At 48.1% G+C, this 24,513-nt stretch overlaps 1 protein-coding gene across 3 annotated transcripts; it reads left to right on the forward strand.

Moving 5' to 3' along the window:
- Positions 1-529: 529 nt before the first annotated feature.
- GGT7 (gamma-glutamyltransferase 7) lies at positions 530-23,068 on the forward strand. Of its 3 annotated transcripts, none has more exons than XM_032419560.1 (15): positions 530-745; positions 7,156-7,391; positions 7,757-7,908; positions 9,140-9,269; positions 10,080-10,147; positions 10,360-10,433; positions 10,744-10,940; positions 13,203-13,290; positions 14,859-14,986; positions 15,154-15,242; positions 16,898-17,047; positions 17,166-17,283; positions 17,979-18,116; positions 19,268-19,367; positions 22,402-23,068. In XM_032419560.1, exons 1-15 carry the CDS (start codon positions 577-579, stop codon positions 22,563-22,565), a joined length of 2,001 nt encoding a protein of 666 aa, XP_032275451.1. In that variant the 5' UTR covers positions 530-576; the 3' UTR covers positions 22,566-23,068. The 3 variants fall into 3 exon arrangements, with proteins under 3 accessions (XP_032275451.1, XP_032275452.1, XP_032275453.1); XM_032419561.1 differs by having other exon boundaries at positions 9,140-9,257; XM_032419562.1 differs by having other exon boundaries at positions 9,140-9,257; positions 19,268-19,360; positions 22,402-22,464.
- Positions 23,069-24,513: the final 1,445 nt, after the last annotated feature.

Genomic DNA, 24,513 nt, shown 5'->3' on the forward strand with positions numbered 1-24,513 from the left:
GGGGTGCGTGTGAAGGCGGGGTCTCTTGAAGGAGGGGTCTGGGTTCGGAGGAGGAGTCTGAGATCAGAGAACGATCTAGGAGTCCAAAGAGGGGTCTGGGGTCCGAGCCCAAGATTGCGGTCCGAGTTTGGGATCAGAGACAGGATCGGGGGTCGAGGCCAGGTTTGCTGTCAGTGGAAGGGTCTGTGGGCTGAGCAGAGGGTCTGAGGTCTGAGGAGGATTCTAGCTCAAACTGGAAGGAGGATGGGTTTTGGCCCCCGGGCTGCATAAGGTATCCCAAGCCACTAAGGTCGCGCTTGCAGCCCTCTTCTCCACCCCTCCCCCCAGCCTCCGCGCGCTCTCCAGGACCCGTCCTCCAGGTTCTCCATCCACACGGCACACCGCCCACCTGCCGGTCCACTGCAGGCTGACAGCGCAAGGGGGAGGGGTGTTCAGTCAGAGCCGGACGCCCGCGGGGGTTGTGGTGAGGCGCCCCCTCCTGGCGGCCCAGGAGCTCAGGCCCCGCCCTCCACCCACCCCCCGCCCCCGCCGCACCACTTCCGGCAGGCGCTGCGTTGCTGGGGGGCGCGGGTGAGGATGGCGGCGGAGAACGAGGCCAGTCAGGAGAGCGCCTTGGGCGCCTACTCGCCGGTGGACTACATGAGCATCACCAGCTTCCCGAGGCTGCCGGAGGACGAGCCGGCGCCCGCGGCCCCTCTGAGGGGCCGCAAGGACGAGGACGCCTTCCTGGGAGACCCCGATACCGGTGAGGCCCGCTGGCCCGGTCCCTGCCCCCTGGGACGTCCCCGGTCCTCCTTCATCTGCGCGGAGCATCACCGCCAGTTTCCATCTCCCTAATTCATCCCCTTCCTCCTGGACCTCTTCCTTCTCCCTTGTCTCCGTTAGTTATCTAGTGGGGATGGAGATGCATTTCTGCCGTAGAGGCTTAGAATGCGACAAGGGAGAACGATGCCAGGAACTGCAGCAGCAGGGGTTGGGGTTACCTCTTGGAAAGAACCAACTAATAAGGAAGGAAGGAATGTTGGAGGGGAGATCCTAAGGAACAGCTGTGATCACCCAGAAGAGGCCGTCCATTAGTCACAAAGAATAGGATAGGAGAAACCAAGTCAGACTGCAGCAGGATGGGTAGAGGCTAGGTCTTGAGAAGAACTTCCCCACAGCCAAGGATTGTGGGAAGGAGAGATCTTAGGGAGAAGCTGAGAATCTCTTCACGTTCCGGGAGAGATAAAGAGTATGATTTCCGTCTGTCTGTGAGTGGCAGATATTGGGAGACAGGGGGATGGACTGCATGACCTCTCAGAGTCCTTGGAGACCAGAGTGTCTTCACTGCCCTGTGGATTACCTCACCCCTCCCGGAGCCATGGATCAGGCCAGGATGTTAGTAAGGTACCCTGCCCCCTAGGAAGCAGGCTCCAGAATTTTACTGTGTTCTCAACCTTTGAAGGGACTGCAAGGGGTAGGAGTAGGGAGGGGGGAGACAGGGCTTGGGGGAGACCTGAGGGCCAAGAGCTCTCTGAGCATTTCTTCCCTAGGGCTCTCCCTCCTATCCATGTGGCCCAGCTCTATCCTCCTCTCCATTCTTCATCCTCCATCCCCCATCCCTCTTTCCCTCAACGTCACTTCCTGGCATTAGAGCATCCTTCTCTTCACTCTTCCTCCCAGTGCCTGCACTTGAGCCCTCTTCCTTACCAGCCTGGCAGATCCTGCTTCTCTGATCCAGCCTTCTCTAGCTTGGCCCTTCTGTAGCTGTTCCCAGCCTGACAGCCAAAACTCTTTCCCCCTCTACAATTTTCCAGTCATCTGGCCCTTACTAGCAGCCCCTGCCAACCTAATTAGACTGTACCCTACCTGGAGGGAGGAGTGGGGAAGGCTGGGGAGGCTTATGGGCATCAGATATTCAAGCTGCAGATCAAGAATTCTTTTCCGGAGGGAGTAGCCCTGGAATCAGGAGGTAGCAGGGAAAGTAGTGGGAAGATGTGTCCTGGTGGATAACAGCCTGAAACCAGGTCCTTTATTCAGGAATCAGGAATGCTACTTCTGGTTCCAGCACTGTCTTGACTCGCTGTATGACAGTGGGCACATCTATCCTGACCTGGGCCTCAGGTTCCTCTTCCAGCTCAACTAAGAATGCCTATCTCTCCTAACCTAGAGATTGGAAGCCCCTGACATGTTTTCTCCTGGCTCCCTGTAAATGTCTTAGCGTTTATCAAGTTCTGTGATTATTTGAGCAAACTTCATGTCTGTAAACCCTGTGAGAGGGCAGGATTGTGACTGTTTTGTTCACCGTCCTTTCTCCAGCATCCAATACAGTGCTAAGCACTCAATTAAAATTGTTGAATAAATAGATGATGAGAGAGATCTCAGGATGAAAGAATAGCAGGGGAGGGAGTTCTCAAGCCTCAGGGTGTACCTTGGGGAGTTAAGATAGGTTCTGCTCTATTCTGTACAAAAATCCAGCAGGGACCCTTGTCACCTGAGTTTCTGGGAATCTGTACCTTATGCCACAGTTGTGCACTAATGTTCCAAGGGCCCTTAACATCATACCTATGAAGTCATTTCAATGCTATGTCTCAGAGCACTACTTCTAAGCCCCAAGGCTCCCTTAGCCAGCTGGACTAGCCTATTGGCTAACATGATCTCCTATATTCTCAACCTGGAGGTGCCACTTAGTAGCGCTGCCATCCTCTTATCCAGGACCTTGGCTGCCCAGCTAGCCTCTAGCCTGCCACTCCCCAGAACCAAGTGCCAAGTACCCCACAGCAGACCCTCTGGAAAACGGTGACCACTCCAAGGTTGGGGAGATTCTTGACTCTCTTCTGAGATCCAGGCCCATGAGTTCCTCTCTGTCCCAGGCATCGGCCTCTAGATGTCCTGCAAGGGCCTTACCTTCAGGATGTACTATGCTGAATTCATCATCTCATCCCCATACCTGCCCTTCCCCCAATGTCATTCTCAGTTAATGACACTGCCATTCATCCAGTCTGCAAGGTAGAAGCTCAGGAGCTACCCATGACTTCCTTCGTCTTACTTCCAAAGGTGATCAGGTGCTCTCTGTCCTCCTAAGTATCTTGCAATCCATCTCATCATCCCTGCTATCACCACTGGAGACAAAGCCCCCATCCTCTCTTACCTGTATTACCCATAGGCTTCTAGCTACTCCCTGTCCCCTGCCCCACCAACCCCAATCCAACTACCACCCTGAACTTCTGATCATGTCGTTCCTTGGTTCAAAAATCTTTAATGATTCTGCCCTTAAAGGAATAAGCAAGCCAGGGATGACTTCAGCTTCCATCCAAGATCTCTCTCCTGATCTCTAGACTTGCCAAGTCAACTCTGTTCGGGATTCTTTTGTCATAAACTCAGTTAAAACTGAGCTAATCATAAAAGAGAATTTTATTGGGTAGCATAACTAAAAAATTCAGGGATGTGGGTCCTCAGGCATAGCTAGATCAAGGTACCTAAAAAGGAATTGGCTTTTGTCTTTTGCTTTGCCTTCCTTTTTATGATCTTCATCTTCAGATAGCCTCTCATTCTGTGGGGGCAAGATGCCCCCAGTAGCAACAGGTTTACACCTTACCATTTTAGCAATCTAGACAGAAAGAAAGCCTTTCTCTTTCCCAATAGTTCCAGCAATAGAACTAAGTTTGAGTCTCATTGACCTGGTGCTGGTCACATACCTGTCGCTGAACCAGTCACTGTAGAAATACCTGTTTTGAAGGGCTAGGCCTGGGCGCCCAGGTGGCTCAGTCCGTTAAGTGTCTGCCTTCAGCTCAGGTCATGATCTCAGGGTCCTGGGATTGAGCCCTGCTTCAGGCTTCCAGCACAGTGGGAAATCTGCTTCTCCCTCTGCTCCTCCCTCCTGCTCCTGCGTGCTTGCTCGCTCTCTCTCTCTCTCTCGCAAAAATAAATAAATAAAAATCTAAAAAAAAAAAAAAAATGAAGGACTAGGCCTAGGTCCTATACTCAGTCTGGTCAGGAATGAGAGAATGAGAAATGAGAGAGAGGAGATGGTGTTTTGAAATGGAAAATTGACTGGAAATGGCATCCAAGCAGATAAATATCAGATACATGCTAGGCCAGTTGCTTCCAGACAACTCCTGTTGGCATCCCACAAATTTAGAATTACCAAAATTAAACTCATTATCTTTCTCCCAAAAGACTTGTTTCTTCCGATTCCAAACTAACCTTTTCCCAGTGTCCTATTGTTGCTCTTACATATCAGTAAAATCAATGGTATTATTGCCCTAGTGCTTACACAGTAGGGTACTCAGTAAATATTTTTGTTGAATAAATGAATAACTTAATGATTAACTGATGGAATAAAAAGTCTTGAATAGGTCCAACTCTGATGGAGCCATATCACTTCCCTTCCTGGTCCCTCATAGCTGACTGGAGAAAACAGATTTAAGGACGAGTACCTGGAAGTATCAACTAGAATTAGCTTGTAAGGTTGGTTTTTGAGCATGGAAATGGCTCCTGATGCCTTGGGGAGCATTGGAAAAGAGGGTTTGAGTTGCTTTTTCTTCTTCCATTTATTCGTTTTATGACGTTAAGTGGGCAATATCCTTTTCCAGCCTCAAATTTCCTCATCTGTAAAATGAAGAGAATAGGCCTATCTCATAAAGTTATGGGAGCGCTTCGATGAGGGAATGTATGTAAGGTGCTTGGAATATAGTCAGCGTCAATAAATATAAGTTCAAAACCATTTCCTGCACTTCTTTTGAAACCTCTAGGGACCAAGGAGGGTTCTGTGCCCGTAGTAGGTATTTAACATGTTTGTTGAATGAATTCCAGTTTTTTTTATAGACTGTGTGGTACTGGTGCTGAGGAGTAGAGGCAAGCATGATCAGCTGAGGAAAGCTTCCAGAAGACAATTTTCTTTTTTTAAATAAAAATTTTAAAATAAATTACATGTTTATGATCAAAAAGAAAAAGAAAATGGTGAGGAAAAGTAAAAGTCCTCTTCTCCATTCTTATCTGTGCACAATTTTTCCTCTTTATTTAAAAATATATGTGTTAATTTAGGAGCTCCTGGCTGGCTCAGTCGGTGGAGAGTGCGACTCTTGATCTCAGAGTTGTGAGTTTGAGCCCCATATTGGGTGTAGAGATTATTTTAAAAAATAAAATCTTATATATGTATTGACTTTGAAAAAAAAGAAACACATATGTAGTAGAAATTTCAAAGAAGACATTCTCCTACCCCATCTCATTCCCACCTTCAGTATCTTTCCCCAAAAGTAACCACCATGAATATTTCCTAAAAATTATCTACATATGTATGTGGCTTCTTATTTCTACAAAAGAGGGAGTGTGGATTATGGAGGGCCTTGAATGCCAGGTCAAGGAGCTTGGATTTTTATCATGTTGGTATTGATGAACCATGATAGTATTTCAAACAGGAAAATTTAACAATTTTCAGCATTATCCCACAGACTTTTTATTTTTTTTATTTTTATTTTTTTAAGATTTTTTTATTTTTGACAGAGAGAGTGTGTGTACAAGCAGGGGAAGAAGCAGGCAGAGGGAGAGGGAGAAGCAGGTTCCCTGCTGAGCAGGGAGCCCGATGCGGGGCTCAATCCCAGGACCCTGGGATCAGGACCAGAGCTGAAGGCAGACACTTAAAACGTCTGAGCCACCCAGGCGCCCCCCACAGACTTTTTAAAGGGGTTATAATCTTAGTGCATAGTAGCAGATGCTCAAAAATTTTTTATTGATTGAATGAACTTTTTCAAACACATTGTACATACAGCAAAGGTATTAAGGTCAAGGTACCGGGCCATTTCTTTACTGTTCACAAATACCCAGGACCTTTAAGCCATTTAGATAACTGGTTTCAAGGCTAATATAACCCAGAGGAGGGAAACTATGGGATGGAGGAGGGTCTCAGCCAGGCCAAGACGAAAAAGGAATGGAAATAACTAGAGGGTGCCTGGTAGACATCATCTCATGGAATCCTTATACCCATTTGGCCAGTTAGGGATTAGCTCCAGTATGAGGATGAGGAAAGTGAGGCTCATGACTTGAAGTGATTCATTCATAGTCACCCAACAAGTAAGTGGCTTTGGGGTCCCCGTCTCCACTCTTACTGTCCTTAGATTCATTCTTCAGATAGTAGCCAGAGGGATCTTTTTAAAATATAAAACAGATGGCTTCCAGTTCTTGCTTAAAACTCTGAAGTGGCCTCCCATGGTTCCTAGGATTAAATCCAAGCTTCTCACTAGGCCCACAAGGCCCAGTGCGCCTGGCCTAGCCTCCACCTCACTACCCTTTCCCCTTGCTCACTACACCAGAGCCACCCAGGCCTTCGTTTTTTTGTGTTTGTCTTTTTTTCTAATACCAAGCTTATTCCTACCTTAGGGCCTGTCGTGCCTGCTGCTCCTTCTTTCTGGAACACTCTACACACTCGCCCTTGTTCTACATATGGCTAGCTCCTTCTCATCCCTTAGTTCTCAGCTTAAAAGTCACCTCCACTGAGAAGCCTTGCCAAATCCCAGCTAAGCAGCCCCCAACACACACCATTATTCTCTATCATTTTATCCTCCTTTTTCTTCATAGCACTTGCTACAAGTTGTAATGATACACTCCTTTGTTTACATGTTTATTTTCTTTTCTTCCATGGGTCTGTGAACCTCATGAGGGCAGAAACTGTCTATTCCTTTCCCCTAGCATCTAGCATAGGGCCAGACCCATGGCAGGCCCTACATATATGTCGAGTGAGTGAATGGACAAGCCAGGCAAGGTTGGAAGCCAGGGTCTGTCCATTCAGTTTATGTAGCTACTTCCTTGCACAGAAGGCTGGGCCCCAGCTGGGGCAGGATCTGATTTCTAGGGAGGGCCCAAACCCCCCTCCACTCCAGGAAGTGTTTGCCCTGGGTCCTAGGTCCTGAGTGGGTCTCAGGTCTCAGGAAGTTGAGCATAGGGGCCAGGCATCCAGCCCCCTGCCGCCCAGCCCAGCTGCGGGTCCCTGTCTCTACCCAGCCAGGACTGCCACCGTCCCCGTTCTGGGGTGCGTTGGGGAGACACCAAAGGGCAAGCAGTACTGTCTAGTGGGGTTTGCTTACCGGGGGCGGGGAGAGGGGGGAAGCCGAACAGCCCCGCCTGGAGGGCGGGCAGGGCCGGGTAAGGTGCCCAGACCCACCTGGCTGCCGCCCGCAGACCCGGACTCCTTCCTGAAGTCCGCGAGGCTGCAGCGGCTGCCGTCCACGTCGTCGGAGATGGGCAGCCAGGACGGGTCGCCGCTGCGGGAGACGCGCAAGGACCCGTTCTCCGCGGCAGCGGCCGAGTGCTCCTGCCGCCAGGACGGACTCACAGTCATTGTCACAGCCTGCCTCACTTTTGCCACCGGTGTCACTGTGGCGCTCGTCATGCAGATTTACTTCGGAGACCCTCAGGTGAGGGGGTTGGGAGGGGGCAGAAGGAGGAAACGAGAAGAGGGAGTGGGGAAGCGCTTGCGGAGACCGTGGGAATTGAATTGCGACTGGCTGAGTGGGGGAGGGGGCCAGCAAATGGAAAGGGGAGAGGACAGTGAGACGGCAGAAGAAGGTCCCAAAGGGAGGAGCTCAGGGTGTGAACGGGACAGAGCAAGGAGGGGACCTGATCAGGTAAGAGGCACTGGAGGCAATATAGGAAGAGTCATAGGGGACAAGAAGGCGGGGCTCCCACCCCCAACACCTGTGGAGGTTCTGGGGTTGGTGGAGGTGCCTTAAGGAGGCAGGGGTCTCCTACTGCCCCCACCTAGTCCCCTTTCCCTTCCCAGATCTTTCACCAGGGTGCCGTGGTGACTGATGCCGCCCATTGCACATCGCTGGGCATCGAGGTGCTCAGTAAACAGGGATCTTCTGTGGATGCCGCTGTGGCAGCCGCCCTGTGTTTGGGGATCGTGGCTCCACACAGTTCTGGCCTTGGCGGGTAAGGAGCTCCTAGCTGTGGAGGCTGGGGTCCCCCAGGCCTACTTCTGTGTCCTGGTCTGTAGGCCTCATGTGGGGGTCTTTGAGTTTGACCAGAGGGGTAGCTGGGCCCTAACTCCTTGCATTTTGTCTTTCTACACCCAATTTTACCCCCTTCTCCTGACATGGAGTCAGAAGAGGTGTTTTCACAAGCTTTTTTTTTTTTTTTAACTGGGTAAAGGCTTTTATAAATTATAAAGTAAGGTGCACAGGTGGGGGTATACTGTCACTAATTAAGGCAGGAATACTTTAACTTTTAGGGTTTACAAATCCTTAAAACAAATCCTATTGAGCATGATGAAAGCTATGGACCCTCTATCCTCCAGAAATACACCACAGGCTGAGAACTCTTACAACAGAGATTATAAACTGGCCACCCATAGGCCATACCCAGCACAACAGATTAGTTTGGTTTCCACACTTAAATTTTTTAAAAATTTGTTTGCTGTTGTTAAAAAGTTGAGAATTTTCATAAAAATGCAGATTTTCAATATCTCTCGAACAATCGGAAGACCTGGTAACACTGGGCCCACATTCCCACATGGCTGCAATTATCTGAATAGCATGACGGGACTTGTGCTGTCCACTTGGCCATAGTTCCTACCACTCCCTATTGTTTATCTGGCATGCTTTCCTTATTATATTACTTGGCTGCAGGCCAACCATCTCAGATGCAACTCCCATTTTAGATGGAAACAAGCCACAGAAAAGGAACAAGCTGACAAAGTCCATATCTTGGCTCCTGCAAGACCAGCCCTGCAGGCCCTACCAAAGAAATTCCCCTTTTGGTCGTATACAGTCCATCCTTACATAATTCAGTCCTGGGAGAGGGAGTCAGGGCATACCATGGAGGCAGGTGCAGGAAGCTGGCAGGGGTCCAGCTGTGGTCTAGGGTGGGGGCAAGAGGTAGAACATCTTGCTCTTCCAGTCTCTGGGTTTTCCCTAATCAGGGATTAAAATCTCCAGTAACAGGCTAGAAGAGGTCCATGGTCTCTGGGTCCCCAACCCCCTTGATTTCATTCCTCACCCTCATACAGTGGCTGAGTCTCTGAATCCCTGCTAGAGGGGGCTCAGACATCTGACTCCTGTGACAAACTTAGCCTATGGCCATCACCATTGGGGATGAAATGGTGGCAGGTTAATTGTTTAGAGGGGTAGTATCTTATCAACCTCCCCTTCTGTGTCTCTCCCAGTGGGGGCGTGATGCTGGTACATGACATCCGACGAAATGAGAGCCACCTAATTGATTTCCGGGAGTCTGCACCAGGGGCCCTCAGGGAAGAGGCCCTGCAGAGATCCTGGGAAACCAAGGTGGGGACCCTGGTGAGAAGAGAGAGTCCAGGGGTGGTCTCCCTTCACTGCCCTTCTGCTAACCCAAACATTACTTTGCTGAGTAATTATTATGGAAGTGAGGAAAAGAGTGAAGCAGGATGCGCTTAAAGCTATGAAGGAGATAGGCAGCCCCCCAAATAAAATAATGAACCAAAAGATCTGTATGGTTGATAACAGGCAATTTAGTAACACCTTACTTCTGGAAGCCTGAGCAGCCTGAGAGGTTGCAGATTTCCTGCACTGTAACTCACACATCTCATTCAAAGCCGGTTGGCTATAACTTTCCCAGCACACAACATACTGGAAAATTAAAGAGGAACTGCAAAAGGCAAACGCATTATCCACTGAGAGCAAGGGAGGAAATAGAATAACTTGGAAAAATAGATATTTGGTGCGGTGACAAAAGCCAAACACATGCCTGAGTTATCACAGTTGAGTAATGGTGGTGTGATCATGGAATGGTTAAATGAAAGTCCATTGTCCATTATTTTAAAGCGCAGGAATAGATGTAATCCAATGTAGACAGGTTTCCATCTAAATTGGTTACGTCTTGGTTCTTAAAGGGGTTTGCTTAATTTATAAATCCCTCAACTATGATAGATAAAGGAAGCCTTTCTATAAGTCAGAGAAATGGGAGGGATGCCTGCTTGGGGAGAGCTTGTCCCTCCTCTGGGATACTTGGCCTGTGTCTTTCCCCTGTGCCAGCCCCCATCCCTGGCTTGGGGCTCTGCAGAGTTCAGCCCAGCCCCCCCCTTCCAGTGACCTGGTCTCCTCTCTCCCTCGCCTGCCCGCCTCGCCCAGCCTGGGCTCTTGGTGGGGGTCCCCGGAATGGTGAAGGGGCTACATGAAGCTCACCAGCTCTATGGCAGGTAAAGACCCTCCCCCGGGGGACCACGGGCCCCTGCCTGCATCTCTCCTTGGGTGGCCTTCTCCTACCTTCCTGGATTCTTTCCTTCCCAACTCCCCCTCCTAATATCCCCTTCCCTTGCCAGGACTCTCCTTCCCAGGAACCCCCATTCCCCCAGGACCCCTCCTCCTCCCCCCAGGATCTCCTCCACCCCCTGCTCTCCGGCCCCCCCAGGCTGCCATGGTCCCAAGTCCTGGCCTTCGCAGCAGCTGTGGCCCAAGATGGCTTCAACGTGACCCATGATCTAGGTCAGTGGGGCCTGGGGGTGGGGGGAAAGCCATGAGGTTGATGGGAAGGGGAGAGGAAACCTCTGAGATTTGGGGCCCAAGCCAGAAAACACCTCTCTTCCATTTGCTCCTTTAGCTCCCTCCCCACCCATCCTACCCTCATAGGGATGCAGCCTCAAATGAGGGGATCTGGGAAGGGCCCATATATACCCCCTTCCTCCCCCATAACAGGCTCCTGGTGGGGAGGGCAGAGCTCTTAGGGCCAGCCACTCAGCCACCTCACCTATGGCGCATCTCAGCCCCCTGCCCAGCCTCCTGTCCCTGCTTGCAGCCCGTGCCCTTGCCGAACAGCCTCCGCCCAATGCATCTGAGCGTTTCCGTGAGACATTCCTGCCATTGGGCCACCCGCCACTACCTGGCTCACTGCTGCGTCGGCCTGACCTGGCCGCAGTGCTGGATGTACTGGGCACCTCCGGCCCCGCCGCCTTCTACGCAGGAGGCAATCTCACACTGGAGATGGTGGCCGAGGTGAGCACTTGGGGAGCGCCCCCTGCCCTGAAGGACCCTACTGCAGGGATGTCTTCTTCCCTTTCCTTCCCTCTCTGTCTTTCTTTCTATGTAAATTTACTGATGATTCCATTTACTTAAGATTCTCTAATCGACAAAACTAACTTCTAGTGGTAGGAATCAGATCAGTTGTTGTTTGGGATGGGGGCAGTTGATGGGATGCAGCACAAAGAACCCCCTGGGATGATGGAACTGTTCTGTCTTGACTGAGAGAGGTGCCCTTGGGCCCCCCAGGGCTGGTGCCAACCTGTGCAGAGTCTTGACCTGTCCCTCCCAGTCCTGGCAGAGACCCAGGATCAGCCTCAGCTTTCCTGAGCCCACAATCCCACCCTACTCTTGGGTTTTCTAGGGACGGAGGGAAACCCCTCCTTCACTGATGACTGTCAGGACTGGGGATATTGACACAAGGGCTTACCAACCAACCCCAAAGACTCTTAGTCTGAGGTAGTAATGGGTTCTGAGAACTGTTGTCAGTAATTCAAAACTCCTAAGGGAAAATTATGTTCAAGGTAAGGATACAGAAACCAACTCTGTGATTCTCTCATCTGTACCATTGGGGTGATTATATGTATCTCTGCCATACGGTTGTGGGAATTGAATTGGTCCGTCATTCAGACTACATTCAGAGTGCCTGTTCTTTGTCAGACCCTGTACTGGGCACTGGAAGTATGGCTATGTGATGGACTTAACTGGGAAGTCCAGCCGAGTACTGGCTGTAGGTCTGCTGTGCCCAGAACTCCATCCACACACTTTCTTCTGTTTGAATTCACTCTCTATCAGATCCTTTCCACACCTGCTCCCCACTGGCCATTCTTCCAGCAAACCATCCCCGAAAAAGAACATTTCTCATTCCAATAGTTACAGCAAAAGCCTCCAGGTCATGTCTCATCAGGCTGTCATAGGTCTCATGACTATTCCCAAACCAATCACTGGCATGGAAAAGGAATGTTCTGATTAGCCAGCCACACCTGGATCTTCTGGAGAAGGGGATGAAGGAGACTCTAACAAAGATTATCTGAGCTTTAAAAGAAAAAAAGAAAAAAAAACAACCCCAAAGTTGAATTCATAAAATTGACCAACAAAGGAAAACACACGAGCCAAGAAATTCAGTGTGTAGTTCACTGAGGGTGGATTAGAAGTCAGGGGTTTCAAGTACTAAAAAGTAAAAAAAAAAAAAAAAAAAAAAAAAAAAAAGAGAGAGAGATAGAGGGAGGGGAGAGAGAGAGAGAGAAGATTCCTAGTGATTATTGCTAATTTAGGAATGAAAATTACCGTGCTGGAAAGGATGAGTCCATGGGTTTGTACAAAATCTGTTCATTGGTTAACAGAGTGCTTGGTTACATCAAATGAGGGTCAATCCTACCAGGATCATCCAGAGTTCATGGTTTGGGAGTGGCTTTAGTTAATTGTAGTGAAATGGGGCGCCTGGGTGGCTCAGTCGTTAAGCGTCTGCCTTCGGCTCAGGTCATGATCCCAGGGTCCCGGGATCGAGCCCCGCATCGGGCTCCCTGCTCCGCAGGAAGCCTGCTTCTCCCTCTCCCACTCCCTCTGCTTGTGTTCCCTCTCTCGCTGTATCTTTCTCTGTCAAATAAATAAAAAAATTTTTAAAAAAAAAAAAAAAAAAAAATTGTAGTGAAATGAAGAATCCAGTTTTGATATCTTATAGGCAAATTCTGCTGTAGGTAGAAAATGTTCCTTTTTTTTTTTTTCAAGTAATCTCTACGCCCAATATGGGGCTTGAACTCAGGACCCCAAGATCAAGAGTTGCATGCTGTACCTACTGAGCCAGCCAGGCATCCCAGAAAATGTTCCTTTTACATAGGCAGAGAAGGTAGTATGTTTAAGGCCAAGGAGTCATGAGTTCAGAAACTGTAGGTCACTCAGGGTGGCTGTAAAGAGCTCACTGGGGAATAGCAGGACATGAGGTAGGAGAGGTGGGCAGGGGCCAGATCACAAAGGGACTTGGATGCCAATCTAAGGAGGTCATTCAAAGAATTTCTGATACATAGCAGGTGCTCATTGTTAGTGCTTTTTCCCCTTCCTTTTTCCCAGGGTACCCAGGGCTAATGGGTCCCTAAAGGCTGTGGTGGAAATTGCAGAAGGCACAAAAGTTATAAATATCAAGTCTGTCTTTGATTCAACCATATACCATAGGCCAAGCCCACATGCTCACAGTGTGGTGTGTGGCTCACATTTGTGGTGGGGTCATTCTCTCCCCTGCAGGCCCAGCACGCAGGGGGTGTCATAACTGAGGAGGACTTCAGCAATTACAGTGCCCTCGTGGAGAATCCTGTGTGTGGCGTGTACAGAGGTGACCTCTCTCCCAGCTCTCAGGGTCCCTGCTCAGGAGCAGCCTCCCAGTCCATGGCCACCTCCTTTTGGCCTAGAGACTCCTCCCCATTTTTCAGGAGAGAAACTGAGGCAGTGAGCTGCCTGGGCAGCCAACTGTTGAAGCAAGCCAGAGCCAGCCCATCTTCTGAAGTAGTCGTGGGGTCAGTTACCCCAAGTATTTAGGATATGAGGAGGGAGGTCTGGTCAAAGGCTCAGGCCTGGAAGTTGGGGTTCTGGCCATAGGTTTTCTTGATTTGGGTTCTATGTTACTTTAGCTCCACTCTCACTGCCCTGTACTTCCTTAGAAGAATTCATAAGACCAGAGTTCATCTAGCTTCATATTGAACAAACTTTTCAAGACAATTATAGACCTGTCCCCTCATTGTGTCAAAAGAAAACTGAGGCCCAGGGATGGAATGGAACTTAACCTATCAAACTCAAACCAGCGAGGAGCCCAGAAAGCTAAGCTTATGACATGGGTGAAGTCCATGTTTGCTGAACCCAAAGTGGTGGGTTCCTGGGTCCCTCGGAAGGTTCTCAGGTTCTCAGGTCCTTTCCTCTCTAGGAGGTCTGGATCACCTCAAGCCCCAGGTCAGGTCGCCTCTGAGTTCAGGTTTCCAGGCCTCAACCTCTAGCCTGATTCTTCTACCAGAAGTGATGGTATATGGAGCAGAGGAAGAGCATAGCTTTGGAGCCAGGAAGACCTGGGTTTGAGTACCAGCTGTCCCATTCACCTTGAGCAAGTCACTTCCCACTCTGAGCTGTGGTTCCCTCCTGAAAATGGAGATAATATTAGTGCCTACCTCTCAGGTAGGCATGAAGATTTGAGGAGATGATGTTGGAAGCTGCCCTGATCAAAGTGGACACTGAATGCTTATTTGATCTTACATTTCTCCTCCTCAGCCTGGTTCTCTTGGCAATGCCAGCACTTTGAGTGCGCCGGGTTCCCCCTGTCTCCTATAAACTTGGACCAGCTGCCTCTCTGTGCCTCAGTTTCCTCACCTGTAAAATAAGGATGATAACATTACCCATTGTGAGGATTAAATGAGTTAATCAGTTACTGTTAATGTTATTTGTCAGGTATTATCATTATTCCTTCAATGTCCAAACATCTAATAATAGGGGCCTCAAATAGGAAGAGGAGGTTGTTGCTCCCAAGAAGTTTTGGGGGTAGTGGGACCATCAGGGGCCCTGAATAATATCCTGGCCTGTGGGAGGAGCTAAAAGGAGACACATGGTGGACCAGGAATCTGGACATCTGGACACCTGTCCCTGTTCTGCCTACAAAGTGACTCTGGACAGACTACAGTCCTCTTGGACCTTAGTTTCCTTGTGCAGAAGAGGAAACTGAAGGCCAGTTGTTCTGGGTTGGAGTCCTGGCCCTGCCCTTGACTTGCCATGTGAACTTGTGTGGGTCCCTTTGCCTCTCAGGGCAGTTTGCCTGTCTGATGAGGGGTCAGTGCAGTAGTCTCAGTCTATGTGATGGTGGGATGTGGAGATGTTTTGACCCCACCCCTGCCATCTAGTCATTTCTTTTTTTTTTCCCAGGCCACCTGGTTCTCAGTCCCCCACCCCCGCATACGGGTCCTGCCCTCATCAGTGCTCTCAACATCCTTGAAGGCTTCAATCTCACCACGCTTGTGTCCCGGGAACAAGCTCTTCACTGGGTGGCAGAGGCAAGGCCGACCCCTCCACCCTGCCCTGGGTCTTGGTACACTGGGAGTGGGGGGATGGGGTATTGCCATGGGGCAGGACTAACCTCCAAGTTTTCTCACATGAGGATCAATAGCGTGGGTGCTGGGAGGAGCCTGGCAGCCTCTTCCACACCCCTGTACATTTTCAGACTCTGAAGATCGCATTAGCCCTGGCCAGCAGACTGGGAGATCCTGTCTACGATTCTACCATTACTGAGAGCATGGATGACATGCTCAGGTGGGTCCCAGGGCAGGACCCTAAGGGTGGCAGAGGTGGTAGTGGGTGTGAGGAAAGGATCAGATGAAAAGCAGCTGGTAGAGCAATAAGACCTGGAGTCCCAAGTCAATTTCAGCTCAGCTCCAACTCAGTATTACACTGGTTACTTTTCCCAGTACCTACCTCAATTTCCCCATTTGTATGATGAGTTAGTCTGCATCATTTGGCTCTCAAAACTTTCTGACCCTAGCAGAGCACATATCTGGGCCCACCTGTGTCCCCTTTTTAGTGGAAAAAGAAAGCCTAAGAACAATGAAAAGTCCCCAAGCAAATACCTGAGGTGATGGGGATTTTGACTATAATGTCTCCACATTAACAGCATAACATTGTAGTAAGACTGTGGGCTCTGGTCAGACTGACTCAGTTCAAATCCCACCTTCACCATTCACTAGCTGTGCAGCATTGGGCAAGTCACTTAAATTCTGTCTGTTTCTAAAAGGGGGCCTGACAATAATGGTGCCAGCCTCATGAGGTTGAGGTAAGGACTAAATAAGGTCATACATGCGAAGCACTTAGCACACTGTGTGGCATATAATAAATATTCAACAAATAGTATTAGTAATTGGCAATAAGGGTGGGTAAGAATGGTTGCTATTTAATTGCTACTCTGATTGACTGAAAGGCTAGCTAAGGGAAAAATCAGAAGCCAAAAATATAGTTAGCGTAAATTTGTAGTATTACTCAAGCAACTCTATGAATTAAGTTGAAAACAATGAGACTAAAGTGAATAGCTTATAATTAAAAAGCAAAAAGAGCAACAACCAAAAACAGTAAGCAGTTCAAGACCACAAGGATGAGGGCTAAAAACAAAGCCTCTGTTCCCCCACCCAATCCACTTGAAACAAAGCCCTCTGTACCTCTTCTGTGTGGCCTCCAGCCTTTATGGTTGAAAACGGAATGAAAGTCTTCAGTAATCCTTGGTAACTTGTCACTCTAATCAACTAGAAGCACCAAACTAACAGTCATTAAGTAAGAAACCCTCAGCCAAACTTTAAAAAGTCTGGAGAATTACATGTTGTTTTCAATTTAGCTCTAAAACACACACACACACACACACACACACACACACACACACCCCTATATTAAATTCATCTAAGTAATTCTTCCAATATATAGTTATTAAGGGCTTACTGTGTGCCAAGTCTTCCTGTGCCTTGAAAAAAAATTCTAATAGTAACTAAAGATCCCTGTATACAAAACCCTCCTCTGACTAAACTGTTCATAAAACTTCAGTTCGAAAGGACAAACATTAGGTTAAATAGTTTGTTCATTCAAAACAAATATTATCTGAGCATCCACTATGCCCCAGGTACTTTCAAAGAGAAGATTAAGTGAGTAAATAAAGTCGAGTAAAAGACTCTTGATTTAAGCACTAAATAAAAGTTGGCTCTAAAAGGGAATCTGGATAACACCTAAATAAACTCAGTCAGTTCAACAACGATTTCCTGGATATTTCCCATATGCTCAGAATGAGAGATTCTGCTCTCGTGGACCTGAGAGTCCAGTGGGGGAGGCAGACATTAATCAAATCATTGCATAAACAGGCACCACAGTGTGGTAGGTGGGGTGTAACGAGAGCCTGCTATGTATTAATCTCCTACCCCTTGTCTTTTCAGCAAGGTAGAAGCCGCCTACCTCCGGGGCCACATCAATGACTCCCAGGCGGCCCCTGCCCCACTCCTGCCCGTCTACGAGCTGGATGGGGCTCCCACAGCTGCTCAGGTGCTGATCATGGGCCCTGATGACTTCATTGTGGCCATGGTCAGGTATGCCAGCTCAGACGAAGAACCTGGCACTGGGGATCATCTGGACCAGGAAGAGGTGGGGGCCAGATGGGAATGAGGGTGACCTCAGGGCTCACCTGGCTCCAACCTCTACCCCCAGCTCCCTGAACCGGCCTTTTGGCAGTGGCCTCATCACTCCCTCGGGGATCCTGCTCAACAGCCAGATGCTAGACTTCTCCTGGCCCAACAGGACTGCTAACCACTCTGCACCCAGCCTGGTAGGGCCTTGCTTCCCTCCTCCCCTGGGGACCTTGAGGCTAGGTAGGAGGTACAGCAGTATGGCTGCCCCTCCCTCCCTACTTCCTCTAGGAACTTCTGGTATAAGAAAAGAAGCCTAAACAAGGTGTCCACTTCACCCCCAGCCCAAGTCTGGGGCTTGGAGCTTGGTGGGCCTGAAGAAACCTCATCCCATTCTGTGTCTGTCTCACTACGTGAGCTGGGAAAGTCTTGCCCCCTCTCTTGGCCTCAGTTCCTTCACCTGTACAATAAGGATATTAGCCCTCATTTGATGCTTTGGCACTTTTCGGCACAATGGTCTACGATTGTGTAATGCTGAGCTGATGGGGTCAGCCCTCTTGTTGGTCAAAGGAAGAAGGAGATAGGAATTATGGTCTATTTGGAGGCCAGTACTCTTACTCTCTGCATCCTGAGGCCCTGCCAGGACAATGAGAGATAGAGATGACCAGGGTAGAGATTATCCTGTTCTTCCCTTTAGCCATCTGTCTTGGCTTGGTCCCCTCCCCTTCCACCCATGGTGGCCCCATAGCAACTCAGTGGGTCCACTATCCACCCCAGTTATCCAGGGACTCTGTCCATTTCATAGACAGCAAACTGTGGCCTGGGAAGGGACCAGTCTCCCATGAAAACCTGCCCCAACTGTTATCCCCCTGTGCTCTCGGTCCTCTGACAACAGGAGAATTCGGTGCAGCCAGGGAAGCGACCACTGTCTTTCCTGCTGCCCACTGTGGTCCGGCCAGCAGAGGGGCTTTGTGGGACCTACCTCGCCCTGGGGGCCAATGGAGCTGCCCGGGGCCTCAGTGGACTGACCCAGGTGAGGTTTCCTCCATGGTAGGCCCTTTGTGGCCAGCAGCCAAGCTGTGGCCTGAACTTCAGATGCCCTCGTGTCTCTGGCTTGTTCTCATCCATAGCTCAACAAACATAGGCCGAGGCTGCTTTGTGACAGGCCCATCCTGGGCACTGGGGACATAGGCTGTGCTGAGTTTCTTAGCCAAAATGGAGCCCTGAAGTTCCCTGTCTTCCAGGTTGGATGGAAAATCATGGTTTGGTGGAACTGAGAGGTGATATAGCACCTGGGCTGCCTAAGTCTGTCAACCTCAAGTCCCGTGATGCCTCTCCTCAGCATCCGAATAGACAAGCAGCCCTCTTTAGGGTCTGATTTTGAAAGGAAGTGCCTACTCTCCAGAATGTCTCACAATAGTTACACGAATGTTTTGAGCACCTGATATATGTGCCAGGCACTTACTTTGGCAGATGGTGAGTTAAGTGGCCTGAGCTTTGGAATCAGACAGCCCTGGGCCCCAGGCCAAGCGCTGCCAATTTTCAACTGTGTGATGTTGGGGAATTCGCTTAACCTCTCTGAACCTGTATCCTCATCTGTAAAATGGAGACAGTAATAACAGCTAGCCTTTATGGAGTTCTACTAACCGCCAGGCATGGTGTTACATATGCTCACTCTTTTAGCCTTCCCAATATTGGGAGGAATCCTTATTTCCATTTTGTATATGAGGAAACTAAAGCCCAAAGAGGTTAAGAAGTTAGGTCCAGTTGAGTAAGAATGGTCAGGCAGTTTGTTTTGAGAGCCTACCCACACTCCTAACCACTAAGCTAAAAGTACCCACCCATACTGTGCCTTAGACTACTCCAGCTATTAACCCTGTCCTGGCCAGGGAGAAGGGAGGCGAGCCCCGGGCCGGATTACAGGAGACTGACTGCCAGTGGTACCTCTTCCTTGGCTCTCTCTAAGCTCTGGAGTGAATTACTTTCCCTTTCTGGCCCTCAGTTTCCCCCTGTATGAAATGGGGACAGTCATTACAGGCCTGCCTGTTTTCCGAGGCTGTTCAGATAATACCCCTAGTGTAAGGGTTCCAAAGAGTAAGAAGTCCGGCCCAGGGATGAGGCCTGTGGAGTCCTGAATCCCCATCTCTGGGGCAGCCCTGACTTCTACCCTTTGGCTGCCCACAGGTTTTACTGAATGTCCTGACCTTGAACCGGAACCTGAGTGACAGCCTGGCCCATGGCCGTCTGCATCCAGACCTGCAGTCCAACCTCCTGCAGGTGGACAGTGAGTGCAGAGCAGAGATCCCCATGGGGTGGGCAAAAAGCTGGGTGGAGAAAGGGGCTCCTCGCAAGGGTGTCCCTACCTCGACCAGTACAACTCCTGCCAGTGAAAGTTTGGTTTCTTCCAACTAATTCCTTTGGGACAGTGAAAGATCTGGGGACTGGAACCAGTTCTGTCATTTCCTGGTTGTGTGGCCTTGGGAAATTCATGTCTCTACTCTGAGCCTCAGTTTTCTCATTTGTAAAATAAGATACACTTGTTCATTCTGCAAACCATTCATTCAGCAGTTTGTATTGAATACCTACTGTGTGCCAGGCATTATTGTAGGTGCTGGGGATACAGCATTTATAGGCAGACAGGAAAATAAATAATCAAAGAAATATAAGAAAGTGAAATAAATACTCTGCAGGCTGACATAAAGGACCAACTCGATGACTAGGGAAGTCTTCTCTTTGGTGACATTTAAGCTGAGATCTGAAGAGTAAGAGGGAGCCCACCGTACAAAGAACTGGGGCGGGTTTTGTAGGCGAAGGGAACAGATGCAAAGAATTCAGGGCAGAAATGGGCTTGGCATGTTTTAGGAGTAGAAAGGAGACCAGGGTGAGTGAGAGTGAGATGAAAGGGCCAGGTCATGGACCCTGTAGATTACAGTGAGAAAATGTGCTTTCCTCTAAGGACAGGGGCTTAATTTTAGACACAACTTAATTTTTGTAAATGGGAAAGTATGGGCAGCTTTGAGGAATTTTTATTATAACGGATGATGTATTATGCAAGTCCAAAGGGGATAGGACATTGAATGAGACATGGTTCTTGCCTACTTGGTATTATGTATTACAAATTTATATGTATTATGCCCAGAGAGGTTATAAATCAGTCAAAAATCAACCCATAAGTGACAGAATTGAGATTAGAACATATACCTAGCTGACACCAAAGACTCAGTTGTTTACAGCATATCTCCTAGACTGAAGCATGTTAGAAGTCACAGACCTAAATCCTCAGCAGCCACACCCTGTGGTTTGGTTGGTAATACTCTGGATCCTGGATGATGATAATGAGGCTATCCCAACTCATAACTTCTGATCTCTACTGAATGTGAGGCTGTATGCTAAGTTACTTGGGCGGGGGTGGAGGGAGTTGGATTTGGTTCATCCTAGCCCACCCTTGAGGAATTCACAGTTTAAGACAGGAACATGAGGAGTAGAGGCTTGGCGAAGGGAAAGTTCATCCACTGAGGGCTAGGGAGGAGGTGACAACTGTCTGGGCCTTGAAGTATGAGCAGGTATTTGGCATGTCCAGAACCCAGAATATTCTGGACAAATGGGCAAAAGCCAGAAAGAATGGCTCAGAAAGCAGCCAGGAGGCCTGCTGGACTAGAGACATTGTTTACTAAACTTCAGAATTTATCCAGCACCTTCACGAATTTTGCCACATTTGCACACCATCTGAACCATTATTTACATATGTGTCTCTGTAAATGGACTTCCTTTTCAATGTAAGTGTATTTTAAAGGTAAATCCCATATCATAATCACAAATGGAAAAGTAGCATCATTTGCCACAAATGAAAGATAAAGAGCTATTAAAAAGTCAACTGTTTGTAGGTTTTAGGTGGATATGGTTACCCCAGAAGGCTCTGGGGCCTGCTCTCTCTGTTGAAAAAAGAGGTTAGAAATGTTAGAGGCCAGACTAAAACTTAGTCCTTGCCATTATCCAAAGAATTGAAAATGAACCATAAAGGAAATACATTTCTGACTCGGTGATTCATTGCTATTCAGTGTTGTATCTTTACCTCAAGAACTACCCTAAGTTATCCCATCTGCAGACCAAAAGACCAAATCTTTATTGAGGAGCAGTAAGAGGTGAGGTTACAGGGCTTATGGAGGTTCATGGTAAGAAGGATGGACTTTATCCGCTTGACTGGAGGTGGGATAGACCTGAAATGTTTTATGTAGGGGAAATGGATTGAAGGGTGGAGAATTTAAGTTGGGGAAACAGAGGCAACTAGGATAAAGGGCCAGGGAAGAAATGGCGAGGGCCTGAACTTATGTAAGAGGGTGGGCATTTCTTCATTCATCCATATAAAGGCAATGAGGATCAATGGTGAATAAGACAATGTCCTTGCCTTCAAAATGCTTATAATCTAATGGAGAAAGACATAGTAAATAAATGAATAAATAAACAGGTAGCAATAAGTACTTTGAAAGAAAATAAAGCAAGGTAAAGATGACAGGGCTGCCATTTTAAATAGTGGTCAGGGAAGTTCTCCTCGAAGATTGGAATGAAGTAAGGAAGCCAGTTTTGTGACTAGGAGGAGAACATTCCAGACAAATAGAACAGCATGTGCAAAGCCCTGAGGCTGGAGCATGTTTGGCCTAACCTGAGGGACAGCAAGGAGGCTAAAGCAGAGTTAAGGGAGAAAATGGAAGGAAGTGAGTGAGGAGAAGAGTTTAGTGAGGCAGTGAGGTCCCAGATGATGTTGTGCCTTAGAGGCCTTGGTAAGAACTTTGGATTTTTCTTCTAAGAGTCGTCAAAGCTGTTGGAAAGTTTTGAGAAGGGGAAGTGAGTGGTCTGACTAATGGCTTAAGAGGATCCCTTTGGCTCTATGTGAATAGGCTGTAAGGAAGCAGGACTGGAACCAGAAAGACCAGTCAGTGGGCTATGCAGTAATGGCTGCATCCTGGCTATCCTGGCAAGTAATGATGGCAGCTTGGCCTAGGCAGGTGGAGATGAAGAGCCCATAGCCCTTTTTTGCAATATTAAGAGTGAACATATATTATTGATCACATACTATATGCAAGGTTCTGACCTCTGTGCTTTCTGTGATTTATCTCCTTTAATCCCTACAACAACTTCATGTGGTAGGTTCTTACATAATCCCCATTTTATGCATGAGGAGGCTGAGGCTCAGAGAGGTAAAGCAGTTTGCCCAAGGTCATACAGTGGGCATCCAGGACCAGGACTCAGGTCTGCCCATGGGACTCCTGACCCGTGCTCTGAACACTCTGAATGTGTATATGTTGGGGGATGGTTTTCAGGTGAGTTCACAGAGGAAGAGATTGAGTTCCTCGAAGCCAGGGGTCACCATGTGGAGAAAGTAGATGTCTTATCCTGGGTCCATGGCAGCCGGAGAACCAACAACTTTATCATTGGTGTGAAGGACCCTCGGAGCCCAGACGCAGCTGGAGCCACCATCCTGTAGAGCAGCGGGGTGGGGCGGGGGTCTCTGCTCCCCCCCTTTGCATGTTCCTAGAGTCCCTCCTTCTCCCAGGTTTGGTCTCAGGGGGACCCCAGGGATGCCCCAGATCATGGGCCAGACCCTATCCCAGAGTAACTGGAAAATTCTTTAACCAGAGGCCTGTGGTGGTGGTGATGATTGTGGTGGTGGTGGTGGTGAGTGTCAGTGTCCACAACCAGGCAGGCAGGACCTTGAGGAGTCAGGCTATCTGTCTGTCTCCTTACCCTCAGCCATGCTGGCCCTGAGCTTAGGGATGTGTTTGCAAACCCTTCTCAAGGGTCCTCACAACCCCAACATCTCCAGTCTGGCCTGACCTGGACCTTGTCTTCCAGCTCCCTTCTCCTGTCCCTAGCCTCGTTTCTTAAATGACTAGGATTTTTTTAATGGACCATCCTGGGGAGGGGGTGCTCCTCTCTTCCTCCCACCAAGTTGAGGTGGGGACTTGCATCTGGGGGGGGGCCCAGGTTGTGGGTAGGGGTGGGGGTGGGGACCAGCTCAGGGGCTTCCATTTGCAAAGGGGAATTAAAGAAAGACTATTGCTTAACCACGGCTCTGGACTGATTTATGTTTGGCTGTGTGGGAGTGGGAGCAAGTGAGGTGGTGCAAAAACAGCCACAGCCATTGGTTTACTATTTGTTTCTTACATTGGATATTTTGGGTATTTGGGTATCTTGGTTAAGATGTGAAGCTTTCTGATTTGAAAACTTACTACAGGGGCGCCGGCTGTCTCAGTCGGTACAGCATGCAACTCGTGATCTTGGGGTCCTGAGTTCAAGCCCCACATTGGGCCTGAAGCCTACTTATAAATAAACAAACAAACAAATAAATAAATGTTTTTTTAAAAAGTGAAAAAAATGAACATTTACTATAAAGTTACAGTATTCAAAACAGTGTGGTACTGGCATGAGGCTGAACATACCAATGGAATAGAATTGAGAGTCTAGAAATAAACCTATATATCTATGATGAGTTGATTTTTGACAAGAGTGCCAAGATCATTCAATGGAGAAAGAATAGTCTTTTCAACAGACATTGCTGGTACAATTGAATATCCACATAAAAAAGAACGAAGTTTGACCTTTACCCCACATCACATACAACTAGTAACTCACAATGGATCAAAGACCTAAATATAAGAGCTAAAACTATACAAGTCTTAGAAAGAAACATAGGAGCAAATCCTCATGACTTGGATTTGGCATTGGTTCTTAGATATGACACCAAAAGCACAAGCAACAAAAGAAAAAATAGATAAATTGAAATGCATCAAAACTAAAAACTTTGAGCATTAAAGGATACTATCAAGAGGGTAAAAAGACAACCCCCAAAATGAGAGAAATACTTGCAAACATATATCTAATAAGGGTCTAGTACCCAGAATATATAAAGCACGCTTCAGTTCAACAACCTAATTAAAAGTTGGGCAAAGAACTTGACTACACATTTTTCTAAAGAAGATATTCAAATGATCAATAAGTCCATGATAAGATGCTCAATATCATAAGTCACCAGGGAAATTCAGATCAAAACTACAATAAAATAAATGCCACTTCACACTCACTAGGTTGGTTATATTTTTAAAATAATTTTTAAAAGGAAATAAATGTTGGTGAGGATATGGAGAAATTGGAACCTACATATATTGCTAGTGGGAATGTAAAGGTGCAGCTGCTGTGGATAACAGTTGGGCATTTAAAAAAATTAGAATTATCGTATGACCCAGCAATTCCACTCCCAGATATATACCCCAAAGAATTGAAAACAAGTGTTCAAACAAAAACTTGTACATGAATGTTCCTAGCAGCACTATTCACAAAAGGCAAAAGGTGAAAACAACCCAAATGTCCATCAATAGATGAATGGATAAGCAAAATGTGGTATATTCATACAATGGAATATTATTCGGCCATAA

This window comes from Phoca vitulina, unplaced genomic scaffold (assembly GCF_004348235.1).
Source record: "Phoca vitulina isolate PV1807 unplaced genomic scaffold, GSC_HSeal_1.0 scaffold22, whole genome shotgun sequence".
Classification (NCBI taxonomy): Eukaryota; Metazoa; Chordata; class Mammalia; order Carnivora; family Phocidae; genus Phoca; species Phoca vitulina.

What these genes read in the sequence shown, in the direction of transcription:
- GGT7 (XM_032419560.1), top strand. Translation starts at nt 577, where the DNA reads ATGGCGGCGGAGAACGAGGCCAGTCAGGAGAGCGCCTTGGGCGCCTAC. An exon ending in TGTGTGTGGCGTGTACAGAG is followed by an intron (nt 13,291 to 14,858) that starts GTGACCTCTCTC and finishes TTTTTTTCCCAG; the next exon opens with GCCACCTGGTTCTCAGTCCC. An exon ending in GCCTCAGTGGACTGACCCAG is followed by an intron (nt 18,117 to 19,267) that starts GTGAGGTTTCCT and finishes GGCTGCCCACAG; the next exon opens with GTTTTACTGAATGTCCTGAC.